General features: G+C 32.1%; 3 protein-coding genes across 3 annotated transcripts; 2 read left to right on the top strand and 1 right to left on the bottom strand.

Moving 5' to 3' along the window:
- Window positions 1–2,449: 2,449 nt before the first annotated feature.
- LOC115709056 (UDP-glycosyltransferase 86A1) lies at window positions 2,450–4,819 on the top strand. Its single transcript, XM_030637084.2, has 2 exons — window positions 2,450–3,265; window positions 3,589–4,819. Exons 1-2 carry the CDS (start codon window positions 2,701–2,703, stop codon window positions 4,500–4,502), a joined length of 1,479 nt encoding a protein of 492 aa, XP_030492944.1. The 5' UTR covers window positions 2,450–2,700; the 3' UTR covers window positions 4,503–4,819.
- A 2,095-nt stretch (window positions 4,820–6,914) lies between these two features.
- LOC115711267 (peroxisome biogenesis protein 12-like) lies at window positions 6,915–9,379 on the bottom strand (the record flags this gene model as incomplete). The annotated part of the gene is made up of 5 exons (XM_061112422.1): window positions 6,915–7,193; window positions 8,054–8,147; window positions 8,437–8,546; window positions 8,730–8,979; window positions 9,170–9,379. Coding segments are annotated over 5 exons (705 nt in total), but the record flags the coding sequence as incomplete, so codon positions are not given.
- Window positions 9,247–9,979, top strand: LOC133035668 (large ribosomal subunit protein eL19y-like). The gene has a single exon (XM_061111755.1). It carries the CDS (start codon window positions 9,464–9,466, stop codon window positions 9,851–9,853), a length of 390 nt encoding a protein of 129 aa, XP_060967738.1. The 5' UTR covers window positions 9,247–9,463; the 3' UTR covers window positions 9,854–9,979.
- Window positions 9,980–14,657: the final 4,678 nt, after the last annotated feature.

Below are 14,657 nucleotides of genomic sequence, written 5' to 3'. Positions count from 1 at the left end.
CCACCGGATGCCTCCATCCATCCTGTTTTCCATGTTTCTTTACTGCGGACCGCTTTGGGACCACACCAGCAAGCATCTCCTCTTCCTCCTAGCCTCACGGATGACTTGGAATGGCTCCTGGAACTCAATTCTCTGCTAGCTATCCACCCCGGCTCCCACAAAACCAGCCCCCAAGCTCTCATCAAGTGGCAGCATCTACCAGAATCTGAAGCAACATGGGAAGATTTTGTAGTCATTCGTGATCAATTTCCTCAATTTCACCTTGAGGACAAGGTGAGATTTCTGGCCGGCGGTATTGATAGACCTCCCTTAACATACGTGTATGCTAGAAGGAACAAGAAGTCTCTCAAGGAAGGTGCTGTAGAGGATACAATTCTCTAATTATGTTATTTGAGTATTATTCGGATAGTGCTAGGGTGCACCTTAAGTCCTAGGGACTAAGTATAAATAAGAGTTTCCTTTTACTGTAGTGGGAGATAGAGATTGTATTGTCTCTTGTAAGGAGGGTCCAGGCTCTCGAAATTCCTGGTTATTATATGAATATAAACCCAATTTTCTTCAACTATTCCTCTGTTCTTTCCTTTAATTGTTTAATATCAGTTTTGATAGGATAATTCCTATCACATTTCAAAAAATTGCTTTAAAAAAAGAATTTTTTATTTTATTTTATTTGTTTTTCTAGAGAGAAAAATAGATGTTTTGATATTAAGGCATTTAAAAAATATTTTTTTAAAATTTCATCAAGATAAATAGTATATAATTATCATATTTACTATAAATATTAATAAATTAAAGAAACTGGTTATGAACATATAATTAAAATTACAAAATATTGATACCTTAAAATTTGAATAATATGTATCTACTAGTACCCGCAAAACATACCATATCCTACAAACAACATTAAACAAAACAAAAAATAACTTATAACCAAATTAATAAACAAAAAAAAAAAAAACACCCACAATACATAACAAGTGAAAAAAAACTATTTTCACAAATTTCTAATAAAGTAATAAACAATATTATAAAACCAGTTTTATCTAAAAAAAAATAAATGAATTATCTACAAAAATAGGTTTTAAAAAAAATGAAAAATTCAACACAAAACTACTCTATAAAAACCAATTTTAGGATATAACATAGTGTTTTTGAAATAACACATCCAAAATAACAAAATTGAAATATAAACATTTAAACCGTTAAGTATCATATTCATTACTAAAACCAGTTATCTAAAGAAAAAAAAAAACAAAAAGACTGCTCCAAAAGATCCACATCCTCTTCTCAAATTTCTTTTCCTTTGCCTTTAGCATTTCCCTTCTCCTTTAGTTTCATATTAGTATGTGACGTGCAAAACAGACGATACTAAAACTTGGATATATTAAGTTACAAAAGTCTATTTCGATACTAAAACTTGCGTTATGTATTTATGTTTAGCCTCTACAAAAAACTGTTACTTTTAGTGATAATTTTTTAGTCACAACATAAATTTTTTGTGACTAAATGTGACTTTTAGTCACAACAAATAATTATTTGTGACTAAAACATAGTATTTAGACACAAGTTGTCACTAATTTAATTTTAGTCACAACAAGTATTGTGACTAAAAATACATTTAGTCACAACAAATTGTAATTTTTGTGACTAATACATTTAGCCATGGATTTTTCAGCCACAACATAAGAATAGTAATTTATAATTAGTCACAATTTTTTTAATTTTAGCCACAAATTTTGTTGTGACTAAAAGTAAATTTTGTTGTACTATATCTTTATCAATATATATAAGTAAATTTTAGCCACAATATATATGTGATTGTGATGATGAGTAGTTAGACTGGGTAGGTATATCAGACTTTCTCAGATTTTCCATGCTTTTTCTAAGCCCAACTTTTAGAATATATATATATATATATATATAGAGAGAGAGAGAGAGAGAGAGATTAAAATAGATTCAATTTGAGATAGAAAACACTGATTATCGAAGTTTTATACCGAACCAACATAGCATATAATGATATTGAGTATTGGGACTATAGCATATGATGGTGCAAAAGAGTACATATACTGAAGGAAGAAAATGAAAAGAATATGCCTGGTAGGAATATGGTATTAATTAATCTGGTTTGAACCATTAATAAAGATAATCATTCATGAACTGTATTATATATATATGGTGCTAAATAATATGCTTAACAAAAATGCTATCTTTACGTGGATGAGGCTTATGAGTTCTTATATTTTATCAAGGTTTCATACTGAACAGAATATACACATTTTTTAATTAATTTTATCTCAATCAAATAATAAAACTAATAATATTTTAAAATTATATTGCAACTTCTAGAGAGATGTAAAGTAAGTAGTGGTCCAGCTGGGTAATGTTTAGCTTTCTCTTTTTCAAAAGTGTATATTGTGTGGTACATAATAAAAAGCAAGAGTGTTGTACTGCGCAGATTGCAATCATTGTCTGGTAGGGAGGAACATCCACCAACCCAGAACTTGAAGTAGATAAAACCCAATTGGCTAAGTTGTGAGCAACATAATTTAACTGCCTTGAATAGTTGAACATGTATCCACCAACACGGCAGAACCAGGATCTCCCAATAGTTGCCTGGGATATTATATATATATATATATATATATATAAGCGTTTATAAGTATTTATATATTACATGTAAGATAGAAGAGAGCTGCAATGGAGGCGAAGGAGACTACCACAACCCCAAAACCCCTACACGCCATTGTTTTTCCCATTCCCCTACAAGGCCACGTTATCCCAGCCGTCCATCTAGCAATCAAGCTAGCATCTAAGGGGTTCACCATCACCTTTGTCAACACTCAAGTGATCCACCATCATATAACTAAGTCTCTCCCCAGCACCTCCCAAAACGACATAGATAACAATGTCGTCGACATCTTCGCTGGGGCACGCGAGGTTGGTATGGATATTCGGTACAGAACGGTTAGTGATGGTTTTCCTTTATCTTTTGACAGATTGCTTAACCATGAACGCTACTTACTAGAGGGTCACATGGGTTATTTGCCGGTTCAAATGGACAAACTCGTTGGACACCTAGTCGAATCGGCCGATCCACCGGTTTCTGTCTTGATCGCCGATACTTTTCACGACTGGCAAACAACATTAGCAAAGAAATACGACCTTGTTTCTGTGTCGTTTTGGACTGAGCCTGCTCTAGTCTTCTCTCTCTACTATCACTTGGACCTCCTCAAAATAAATGGCCACTACGGCGCATCTCACAGTATGTAAACTAATTTATCCTTCCTTGTTTTTTTTTTTTTTTTTTTTGAATAATTATTTTTTAAAAAAACTGGCAAAAATTTTGTATTAGTTAAAGTTCAAGGGATAAAAATACTAATTTTTAATGGTAAAATAAACGGAACCTAACGAAAGGAGCATAAATATGTAACTGTTATATTTTAGGGGGTAAAATCAGGTAGTGCCGAAAGTTCAAATGGCAAAAATGCTAATTATTCTTTTTTATTATTATTATTATTATTGAATCAAATTAGGCTGTCGTTTTGTTTATGAAGTAAGGATTTTTGTGTCGTTTGTTGTAAATAGATAATAGAGAGGACATTGTTGCTTACATCCCGGGGATCAAGGCTATTGAACCAAATGACATGCCTTGTTACATTGGAGAACTTGATGTCTCCACCAATATGCATCGTGTCTTAAACAACGCATTCGAAAGTGTGAAAAGGGCAGATATCATTCTTTGCAACACTGTTCATGAGCTTGAGTTTGAGCCTATTTCGGCCATTCAAGAGAAGCAGCCCATGTTTGCAATCGGCCCACTATTTCCATCAGGTTTCACCAATTCTCTTGTGCCAACCAGCATCAAGCCCGAGTTAGATTGCACTGAGTGGCTCAACTCCAAGCTCCCTAAATCGGTCTTGTACATCTCATTCGGTAGCTTTGTTCCATGTGGAAAGGAAGAAATTGACGAAATTGCTCACGGGCTTGTGCTTAGCAAGGTGAATTTCATATGGGTTCTTCGTCCTGATGCAACTAGTTATGAAGAGCCATATGTTTTACCAAATGGATTTGAAAATGAGGTGAAAGGTCGAGGTTTAATAGTGACATGGACCAACCAAATTCAAGTGATCTCGCACTTTGCAATAGGAGGATTTTTAACACATTGTGGTTGGAATTCAGTGTTGGAAAGTGTGTGGCATGGTGTCCCAATGTTATGTTTTCCGTTGAAGACTGATCAATTGACTAATAGGAAGTTGTTAGTTGATGATTGGAGGATTGGGGTCAATCTTTGTGACAAGAAACCATTGGATAAGTTTGAAGTTGCAGAGAAAATCAACAATCTGATGTGTGGAAAATCATCTGATGAATTGAGGGTGAAAATAACAAAGGTGAAGGAGATAATAAAGAATAGCTTAGCTCAAGATGGATCATCAGAGAAAAATTTGTGTCAATTCATTAGGGATGTGAAGACCAAAATTAGTGGTCGGCCAAGAATGTAATAACAGCACGTTTGGTTGGGTATAGTAGGCTTTGAAATGGAATTTATGTTTTCCATTGAACTTTTGTAATAGTTTTCCAATGTCATGAGTATTATTTCAATTACAAATATCTGGGTGAATTGATTAGGGTGGCTGCCAAGTGGTTGACTGAAAAGTAATTCTAGTGTATTCATCCCTCAATGGAGGGAGAGCCAAATGAGAGATTGATAATTACATTAGGCTATGATATCGTGGCGTTTGTTCGTAACTGTTATGAGTATCTCCATTATACCTATGAACTTATTTTGTAATGAATATGAGGTTTAATTTGTTTTCAAGTTTCAATGAATATGCTAATTTTTTTTTAAAAAAAAAAAAGTATAAATAGACTAATCTACTTTTAAAAAAAAAAAAAAAAATCAAACATATATTTATCATTTTATTATGGACTATTTACGAAACATATGTTATAGTTTACATATATATATATATAACAAAAAAAAATTTAATGCCACTAAATATGGCATTCAAAACAAAAAAATAAACAAATATCATAAATGACATTTCTAATACCATAAAAAATACTAAAAATCAAATTAGATTTTTTTCCTTTAAATTTAAAAACTAACCATAAATAGAATAGCTAAAAGCACTCTCTACACTTTTTTTTCTCTCTACAATTTCACGATAGCTTCTCTCTCTCACACTCTCAATTCTTCTCTCTTCGATCGCACATGCAATCAAAATCGCAATCAAATTCTCTTCGATCGAACTCTGCAAGCATCGATCAACATCTTCTCCACACCGATCAATCAATTCTCCAAAAATCAATCTGTACAAATCAAATCTTATAACAACAATCAAACTCATCTTCAATATTCATCATCGGCAGCAACAATTGAAGAATATTCAAGAGAAATTCACATCATCCTATCTACACATATTACAAAGTTAGATATAATGCAAATAAATGATCATCTTTTCATGATATATTCAATGATTTTATATATATGCATTATGCAAAATTTAAAACACCTCATTCTTATATTTATCATAACATATTTCATATCATCCTATAAAAAAACAAAATGTATATATAAATTATTGTAAAGCTATAATTTTTAATATATATATAAGTACGTACTATATAATATCACATAAAAAACTATAAATTTGTAAATAAACTTGCATTGAATACTGAAATAAATCAAATACGAAACCATTTAGATAAATTACACTATTGGACAATATACTTTATACAACTGAACATAATTAAAAAAAAAAAAAAACGCTTACCATAACTTAAATAATAACACTACAACAAACGACACTCTTTTTTTTATAAAGATGCATACGAAACTGGTATTTTTTTAAAAAAAAAAAAACAAACAAATGATATGTTGTAATTTATTCATGAATGGAAACAATCATGTGTGTTATTCAATATGGAGGATATTGGACATATGAAAATAACTACCAGGACTAGACAATGATTGGACTGCTAATACCAACAAATTGTTCTCTAAAAGAATTAGTTGAATTGGTAAAGAATGAGATCAACTGCAACACACCAATTTAAATGCACTACTAGCTAACCCCAAGTTCATCACCAATGAAGATTATAAGTAACACCTAACTATTGTTTTACATTGAACTAAGAAAGAAGCAGCCTGGAGTGAGCGACTCTCCACTTTGTATCACAACAATTCAACAACATGCAATGCTACTAAATCCACTACGATTCGCTGACACTGGAGTAGTAACACAAAACACAGATGTTCAGAAACTGGTTTTACAAATTACAAACTAGCCATCGTATCAAGACATAGAATATGAAGATGAACCATCAGAAACAAATAACCAGTTCCTATCAATGTCAAACATATTTCAAGTAGCTGACAATACTACAAAAAAAAACCCATTTTCCCTGACTAGTTTTTTGGTCATTAAAACTCATTAATTAGTCACCCAAAATTTTTTGTAACTAATTATTTTTAGTCACCATTTAGTCGCTGAATGTCGATCGTAGAAGAGATTTGGTGACTAATATATTTAGTCACAAATAATGTTATTTTCTATAACTAAAATTTAGTTACAAAATATATTAGAGTTAATCACAGTAAGATTGATGTATTGATCACATAAATACCAATATGCACTTTCAACAACCAAAAAAGTAAACTTTAACAACTAAAATTTAGTCACGAAAAAGCTAATATTTTGTGACTAAATAATTTAGTTGGCAATAATAAATAAAGAATTACATAAATTAATTATTCAGTGACTAATATTTAGTCATAAAAACTAATTATTATTTTTCTTTTAATTTAAAATATATTCATTTAAATTATATAATAAAAACAAATTATTCAAAAAGCTATATTTAAATAATATTGAACACATTTACTCATTACATAAAAATTACAATGACAATCATAAAAAATTCAATTACATAATCCTTGCTTGAATTGTATTGTCTATGAACTACAACAACAAACTCCATGAATCAGAGTTGCCAACATGGAAAATAGAAAAAAGTTACCCCAATACAAACCAAACTAAATGAATAAAAAAAAAAAACTAACACTAAATTAGGCAAACAAACATAAAAAAGAATGTGAAGCCTCTATCCTAATCTGGCACCAACTCAGAAGCTAGAAGCACAAACCCCTCAAACTCTTAAAACATCCTCTGAGCATCTGTAGGCATGATCTGTGAAAGAATTATAGAAAAATTATTAAAATCAGCAGCAATACATAGCTGTCACTACAATTTAGCCATTATGAAAGTTCCACTCTGCATTATCTTGCAACAGAGAGGGATCTACAGCAGTGAGAGGAGATAAACATAATATAACAGTACTATAAAATCTCACCTGAAAAATCAGTAAAGCATATATGCCCCTACTTTGATGCTTCTATTTCGATGTATATGTCTGGTTTAGCAGATGAACAAGTTCCTATATACCTTAAAAGTGAACTACACTAAATACTATCACCAAATAATATTGAAAGATAATACTTCATGATATGCCTGCAAAGTTAAGAAACAAAATTAATTAGTGCGGCAAAATTTATTTATTGCTTGAATAGTAAATATATACCTCTAACATATTCTACTTGCTTTACAAAAGTTCCTCTAATTTTGAAATTCGCTCCCTTAAGGATTCACTTTCATTGATAAACTTTTTCCTCTGCAGAGAATTACATTTATTAGTATAAAGTCCTTGCAAACAATGAAGATTTAAGAATCCGAACAGAGAAGAAGAATAAGACTACAACAACAACTACAACAACAACATAACAGTGACGTCATTGCCAATAATAGATGTTTGAGTGGCTGCTGCTGAATATAGCTAGGAAATTTCCTCAAATGTAGCCTCATTTAATAATGAGTAGTGAGCAATGATTGGTATGATATAGACCCCACCAAGCACCAACACTAAAGTCACTACTATATCAACCTCTATTATCAAACTCTTGATGACAAAATTAAGGGAAAGCCATCAATAATTCTCTTAAATTAGTTTACCCAACTTATTTATATGAAATGTAAGAGCATGGAAAGCTTACCATTTTTTAGACCAACTGTTGCAACTGCATTGCTTGAAGATTCTCTTATTATACGAATTACACCATCCAAATTATCAAGCCCCACAACAATACCCTATGTGCATATTCATCAAAACAGTGAGAATAACTTATTTTCTCATAACTTTGTAGGCAATCCAAAACAAAATTACAACTCTGATTTCAAAAATAATTCAACATTGAACAATTGAACATTTTGGAGCAAATAAATAGGAAAAAGAAAATATATATAACCGGAACGAAAATGTAGATGAACAGTACTCATAGAAAGAAGATTGAGTCAAAATTAAGCTTCTAACTCTTATGAAGATAGACATGTGTGCAAACACATTGATTCGAAGACGAGAAGACTGAAAGCATCTTACCAGCTCTTGTCCAGTAGCTGGGCAGACATGGATACCAAGTGCATGCAATCCTAAGGAATAGAATCCCGTTGCATCCAACAAAGATAACAATTGATATGAAAATGACAACCCTGCCAAGAAAAATATAGCTCATAAAGGATTGTTTTAACAAAAGTTACTACACGAATCCCCGAAAGAACTTCAGATCTACCAAACAAATTAAGTAATATTTTTTCTGTTTGCACATATATATAATAACTCCTGGCACTGAAGTAAAATAAACAGAATTTCTCAGAAAATTTATGCCTACACACCTTCGCTACTAGCGTGAACCCATGGGTAGCAAGCCCCTATAATTCTCTGGATCTTCTTCAACAGCTGTGCTCTAAGCGATGATTCTGTCACAGTGGTTGCACTTGAAACAAGAGAGTCATCCCCTCTATCAGTTGTGTTAATATCATTAAATCTTTCATCCTCATGTCCCCATAAAGTTGCTTGAAGTGTGGCATCCCTTTCTCTGTTGTAGATTGAATGCAATCTTGATTTCAAATATGGCAGTATAACCTACAAATATTCATTTCACAATTTTTTATACAGGCTAGCCACAGAAATAGAATGTTGATAATAATTCTTACATAAAAAAGGCTGATTGATACTCTTGAATGGAACATTTACAAGAATATCCAATTAAAGGAAAAAATACCAATCATGAAGCTTGTGACAAAACATATTGCAGAAAGAAAGAACAATGTACCAGAAATACTACTGAAAGAACTTTCTGACGCCTTTTTAACCCAGAGTGGTGAATCCCACTACCTGAGTTCAAATGAGTATTGTCCTTCTTGACTTTAATATCTACAGCTCTCCTTCGTAAGCCATATAAGGATTCAGCAAAAGAAGCATCTAAAGAGAATGTGAGGGGAGCAAAAGAAATGAGTTTCAGGCCAATAATACTAAACTTTATTTATAGAATTGATTGGGTTACTCAAGACAGAATAGCACACTTGCCACATAGTTTTTTCTTTTATGTTTTGCAAAAGGAAAGCTTATGAATGAGGGTACCAGAGAGGCTAGGCTCCCCACTAAAATCCTATGGATGAGGAGAATGCGTGTACTTAGGCGTTTGCTTCGCAAGTACCGTGAGTCGAAGAAAATTGACAAGCACGTGTACCATGACATGTACATGAAGGTTAAGGGTAATGTATTTAAGAACAAGAGAGTGCTCATGGAGACTATTCACAAGTCTAAGGCTGAGAAGGCCAGAGAAAAGACTTTGTCTGACCAATTTGAGGCTAAGCGTGCTAAGAACAAGGCAAGCAGGGAGAGAAAGCTTGCCTGTCGTGAGGAGCGGTTTGCACAGGGACCTGGAGAAAAGGCACCTGCTGCACCCACACCTGCACCCCAACAAACAGAGGTTTCCAAGAAAACCAAGAAGTGATTAGTGAAGGTCACCCAAAAACGCTCTTGAATTTTGTCAGTAGAAGTTTTCTTTTTATTTACTAGTTTATTTTCATGTAAACCATTAGACTTAATGAGGTCTGGTAATTTTGTTTTTGCTCTCCCATCTGCTGGATTATGTGTTCTTGAGATTTTAAGAATTATATGGATTCTTCATTTGTTCAAAAAAAAAAAAAAAAGCTTATGAATGAGAGAAATCTAGAAAGATTAATCTGTAGTCCGTAAGCTATGAGTCTCAAGAACAAGCATCAACAAAGCAAAGAATTCATCTTCATAGTCTAAAACCTTATGAAGAAAGGGTCTTCTCAAAGCCAATACCAGTACAAAGTACAATGACACACAACCCTTAACAATGGAGCTAAGTTAATCGCAGTGCTTCAATTGCTAACAATCAAAAGCAATATATACATAATTAGAAAGCTATTACGAATTGGGCAACTGGGCAAAGCAAGAATATTGAAATTGAACCAGAAGTGCACTACAATAGGCAATAATATTTCTTTTTCTTTCTTTCAGCTTCCGTTCTTAGTCAGAAATTCAGAAATAAAAATTCTGTAGAGAAAACAAAGTGTGTTGAAAAATGAAAAGTTGGGTTTGCGAAGACTGGCCGGAAGCTATTGAGCCGCCGTCATCTCGAAGAAGGTGGGACGAGTCCCTTGTCCTCCTACCTGGAACAACATCTTCTTCTACCTCGACACTCCACACTCTCTCTCTCTCTCTCTCTCTCTCTCTCTCTCTCTCTCTCTCTCTCTCTCTCCTGCTACTTCTGAGTTGCTTGCTTGGTAATTTTAATAAGAGAAGCCTTCAACCTTTTCCTGTCATTTACGCAAAATGTCGCCGTTGTGTGTGAAGCAGAGGTTATGGTTGGGTGGGTTGAGTCTGTCGGGGTGAGGATAGGTGGAGACTGTGAGGTGAGCTGATTACGTTGTGAGAGAAAGCTGAGACAGAGTTTAATTTGGGGAAGAAGACGAGAGAGAGAGAGTGCTAATTGTGCCATAGAAGGCTCATTACGGTACTTAAGGTACAAAATTGAAAATAGAGGAAAAATTTGGAGTTTACCTCCAAAAATAAAATTTTTAGGAAATGAATATTTAGTAGCAGTTTTTTCAAATAATGAATAATTATATTTTTTTAAAAAAAACTAATTATATTATTTGTTATTTTTATATATTGATTAATATTTTAATAAAAATATTTTCATATTATATTTTCATTATATTAAAAATAATATATTAATAATGGTCGATTTGGCTTCTTTTATAATGGCCGATTTGGCTATTATAAGTTAATGAAGTTTCACCTTCTAATCAAAAAAAAAAAGAAAAAAAATATATATATATATATATATATATATCAAACTAACATTAATATATCCAGGAAAAAAAAATTAATATTTATCTATTGTCTATACGTATATGAGCAAATATAATAGATAAAATCGCGATCAAATTCTCTTCGATGGAACTCTGCAAGCATCGATCAACATCTTCTCCACACCGATCAATTAATTCTCCAACAATCAATCTGCACAAGTCAAATCTCATAACAACAATCAAACTCATCTCCAATGTTCATCATCGGTAGCAACAATTGAAGAATATTCAATAGAAATTCACATCATCCTATCTACACATATTACAAGGTTAGATATAATACAAATAAATGATCATCTTTTCATGATATATTCAATGATTATATATATATGAATTATGAAAAAATTTAAAACACCTCATTCTGATATTTATCATAACATGTTTCATTGTCATCATCTTATAAAGAAACAAAATGTATATATAAATTATTGTTAAACTATAATTTTTAATATATATATATATATAAGTACTATATAATATCACATAAAAAACTATAAATTTGTAAATAAACTTGCATTGAATACTGAAATAAATCAAATATGAAACCAGTTAAATAAACTACACTATTGGACAATATACTTTATACAACAACTGAACATAATTAAAATAAAAAATCAGTTACCATAACTAAAATAATAACACTACAACAAACGAAACTTATTTCTTTTTAATAAAGATGCATACAAAACAGGTTTTTTTTTTAAAAAAAAAAAAAAACAAACAAACAAATGATATGTTGTTATTTATTCAGGAATGGAAACAATATGTGTAGTGTTATTCAATGTGGAGGATATTAGACAGATGGAAATAACTACCAGGACTACACAATGACTGGACTGCTAATACCAACAAATTGTTCTTTGAAAAAATTAGTTGAATTGGTAAAAAAATGAGATCAACTGTGACACACCAATTGAAATACACTACCAGCTAACCCCAAGTTCATCACCAATGAAGATAATAAGTGACACCTGACAATTGTTTTACATTGAACTTAGAAAGAAGCAGCTTGGAGTGAGTGACTCTCCACTTTGCATCACAACAATTCAACAACATGCAATGCAACTAAATCCACTACAATTCGCTGACATTGGAGCAGTAACACAAAACACAGATGTTCAAATACTGGTTTTACAAATTATAAACCAACCATCGTATCAAGATATAGAATATGAAGATGAAGCTTCAGAAACAAATAACCACTATCAATGTCAAACATATTTCAAGTAGCTGACAATGTTGCTCATTTTATAATTGAGAAAACATAAGAACACAAGAAGAAAAGGGATGAAGAAGAGAAAGAGACAATAACAGATCATAGGGTTTTTAAAATTGAAGAAGGGAAAATTTACAAAGATAAAAAGATGTTAAAATCTGCACTATGATTTTATGCTATATTGCACAACTTTCAATTCAAAACAAAAAGATAGGAACTAAGGGAGTATCTGTTGGGTTTTATGCCCTAAATAAAACTCATTTCAATATAATCAGATTTACTTATTAATAAAGATCAGAAGTAACATTTAATGTTGCATGGTTCACATGATTTATTTCATGATTATATATACATAATGTATGAATTCTATTTAAGTCCAGAACATATGAATTTGTTAATGATTATAGTGTTATCGGCACAGTGGAATATAATCTTGATTATCTGTTCGAAAGTTTATTCCCTGATTTGTTAGAACACTGGATTTAGACTGGCATGGTATAATCAGCGATAGGTATTCTTACACCTTGGATAAGTGGTATGTCCTTTCCAGGGCATTGGCAAAGTTTACCAGTATTGGATGTATGGAGTATACATCGGAAGGGACCGATATTGAACTTTGATTAGATATATTAAAATTTAACGTAATATCTATTCAATTCAATATCACCCGTTGATCCTAGATCGAATGATCTTAATCCTGATATGGTTAGGTTCGATCTCAAGAGTATTATACATGTTCTTTGATTTGTTAGTTAAGCTTACTTTTAGGTCAGGGTGATACGTACATTTTGGAAACATGATAGTATAATTGAGTAAGAGCGCTAACATAAATATGGAGTCTATAACTTCCATAGGAATTTAGAAGTGAAACGATGATATCCTTCGAGCTTGGCTAAACAGAGATAAATGGTGGAGATCTCATTTCACTTCGCTAAAATATTATTTATACGGAGCTAAGTATTTTAAGGATAAAATACATTGAATGTGTAACGGTAATTTAGTTCCTATTCAATGTAGATCATCTATTAGAGGATCATTGATCAAATTAGGATTATAACAATGGATAACTAATGACGTATCTATATCGTGGAACATATAGAGCGTTCTATATGACTGAGAGTGCAATTCCAAGTTCTAAGTGTGGATTCAATAAGGAATTAATAAGTTAGGGAATTTACTTGGTAAATACGGTTCGACTTATTGGAAGCTCGGAAATACAGGCCCATGGTCCCCATACTAGTTGAGACCATACTGCTTGTAACACTCAGTTAATTGATTTTGATTAATCAATTATAATTCTAAAGTTAGACTATGTCTAGTTTATGAATTTTCACTAAGTAAGGGCGAAATTGTAAAGAAAAGAGATGTTGGGTTTTATGCCCAAAATAAAACTCTTTACAATCTGATTAGTTATCAATATAAGAAATTTGAAGTGATTGATGTTTGCATGAATTCTACATGCTAATGGTTTAATATGTTTGATATGTTTATTACATTCATCCACACAAAATCAGTTAAATCCAGATCATATGTTTATTCACAATTACAGTATCGTCAACACAGTGGAATGTGATTGTGATCATATGAATCAAAAGTTTTGGTCCCTGTTTCATCAGTGTTATTGGATTTACACTAATGTAATAATCAGCGATGATGTGTACTTACACTTGGAGTAAGTGTTATGTTCTTTCCAGGACATTAGTAAAGTATACTAGTTTCGAATGTATGGAGTATACATTGGACTGGACCGATATTGCAACTAAGTTAAGATATTACAAACTTACCGTTATAGATATCTTTCCAAGTCAATATCAGTAGTTGATCTTAAGATTAAAAGAATTTAAATCCTGATATGCTTAGGCTCAACTCAGGAGTGCTATTCATGTTCTTTGATTTATTAGTTAAGCCTACTTTTTGGTCAGGGTGATACGTATATTTTGGGAACATGATAGTATGATTGAGTGGGAGTGCTGAACATAAATATGGAATCTGTAGCTTCTACTGGTGTATAAAAGTCAAGTGATGATTCCCTTCGAGCTTAGCAAATAGAAGTAAATGGATGAGCTCTTGTTTAACTGACTAATTATTAGATCACTAAACACCATTTACAGGTAGCTAAGTGTTTTAAGGGGCAAAATACATTGAGGGGTGAGAACGGTAAAGAAATCCCATCTCGATGTAGATCATCTATATAG

This window comes from Cannabis sativa, chromosome 3, assembly GCF_029168945.1.
Source record: "Cannabis sativa cultivar Pink pepper isolate KNU-18-1 chromosome 3, ASM2916894v1, whole genome shotgun sequence".
In the NCBI taxonomy this organism is placed as follows: Eukaryota; Viridiplantae; Streptophyta; class Magnoliopsida; order Rosales; family Cannabaceae; genus Cannabis; species Cannabis sativa.
This window is presented reverse-complemented; position numbering and strand designations above follow the sequence as displayed.

Excerpts from the sequence above, each read along its gene's own strand:
- LOC115709056 (XM_030637084.2), top strand. The coding sequence starts at position 2,701 with ATGGAGGCGAAGGAGACTACCACAACCCCAAAACCCCTACACGCCATT. Across the intron at positions 3,266-3,588 it reads CCACTACGGCGCATCTCACA|ATAATAGAGAGGACATTGTT; the intron begins GTATGTAAACTA and ends TGTTGTAAATAG.
- LOC133035668 (XM_061111755.1), top strand. The coding sequence starts at position 9,464 with ATGAATGAGGGTACCAGAGAGGCTAGGCTCCCCACTAAAATCCTATGG.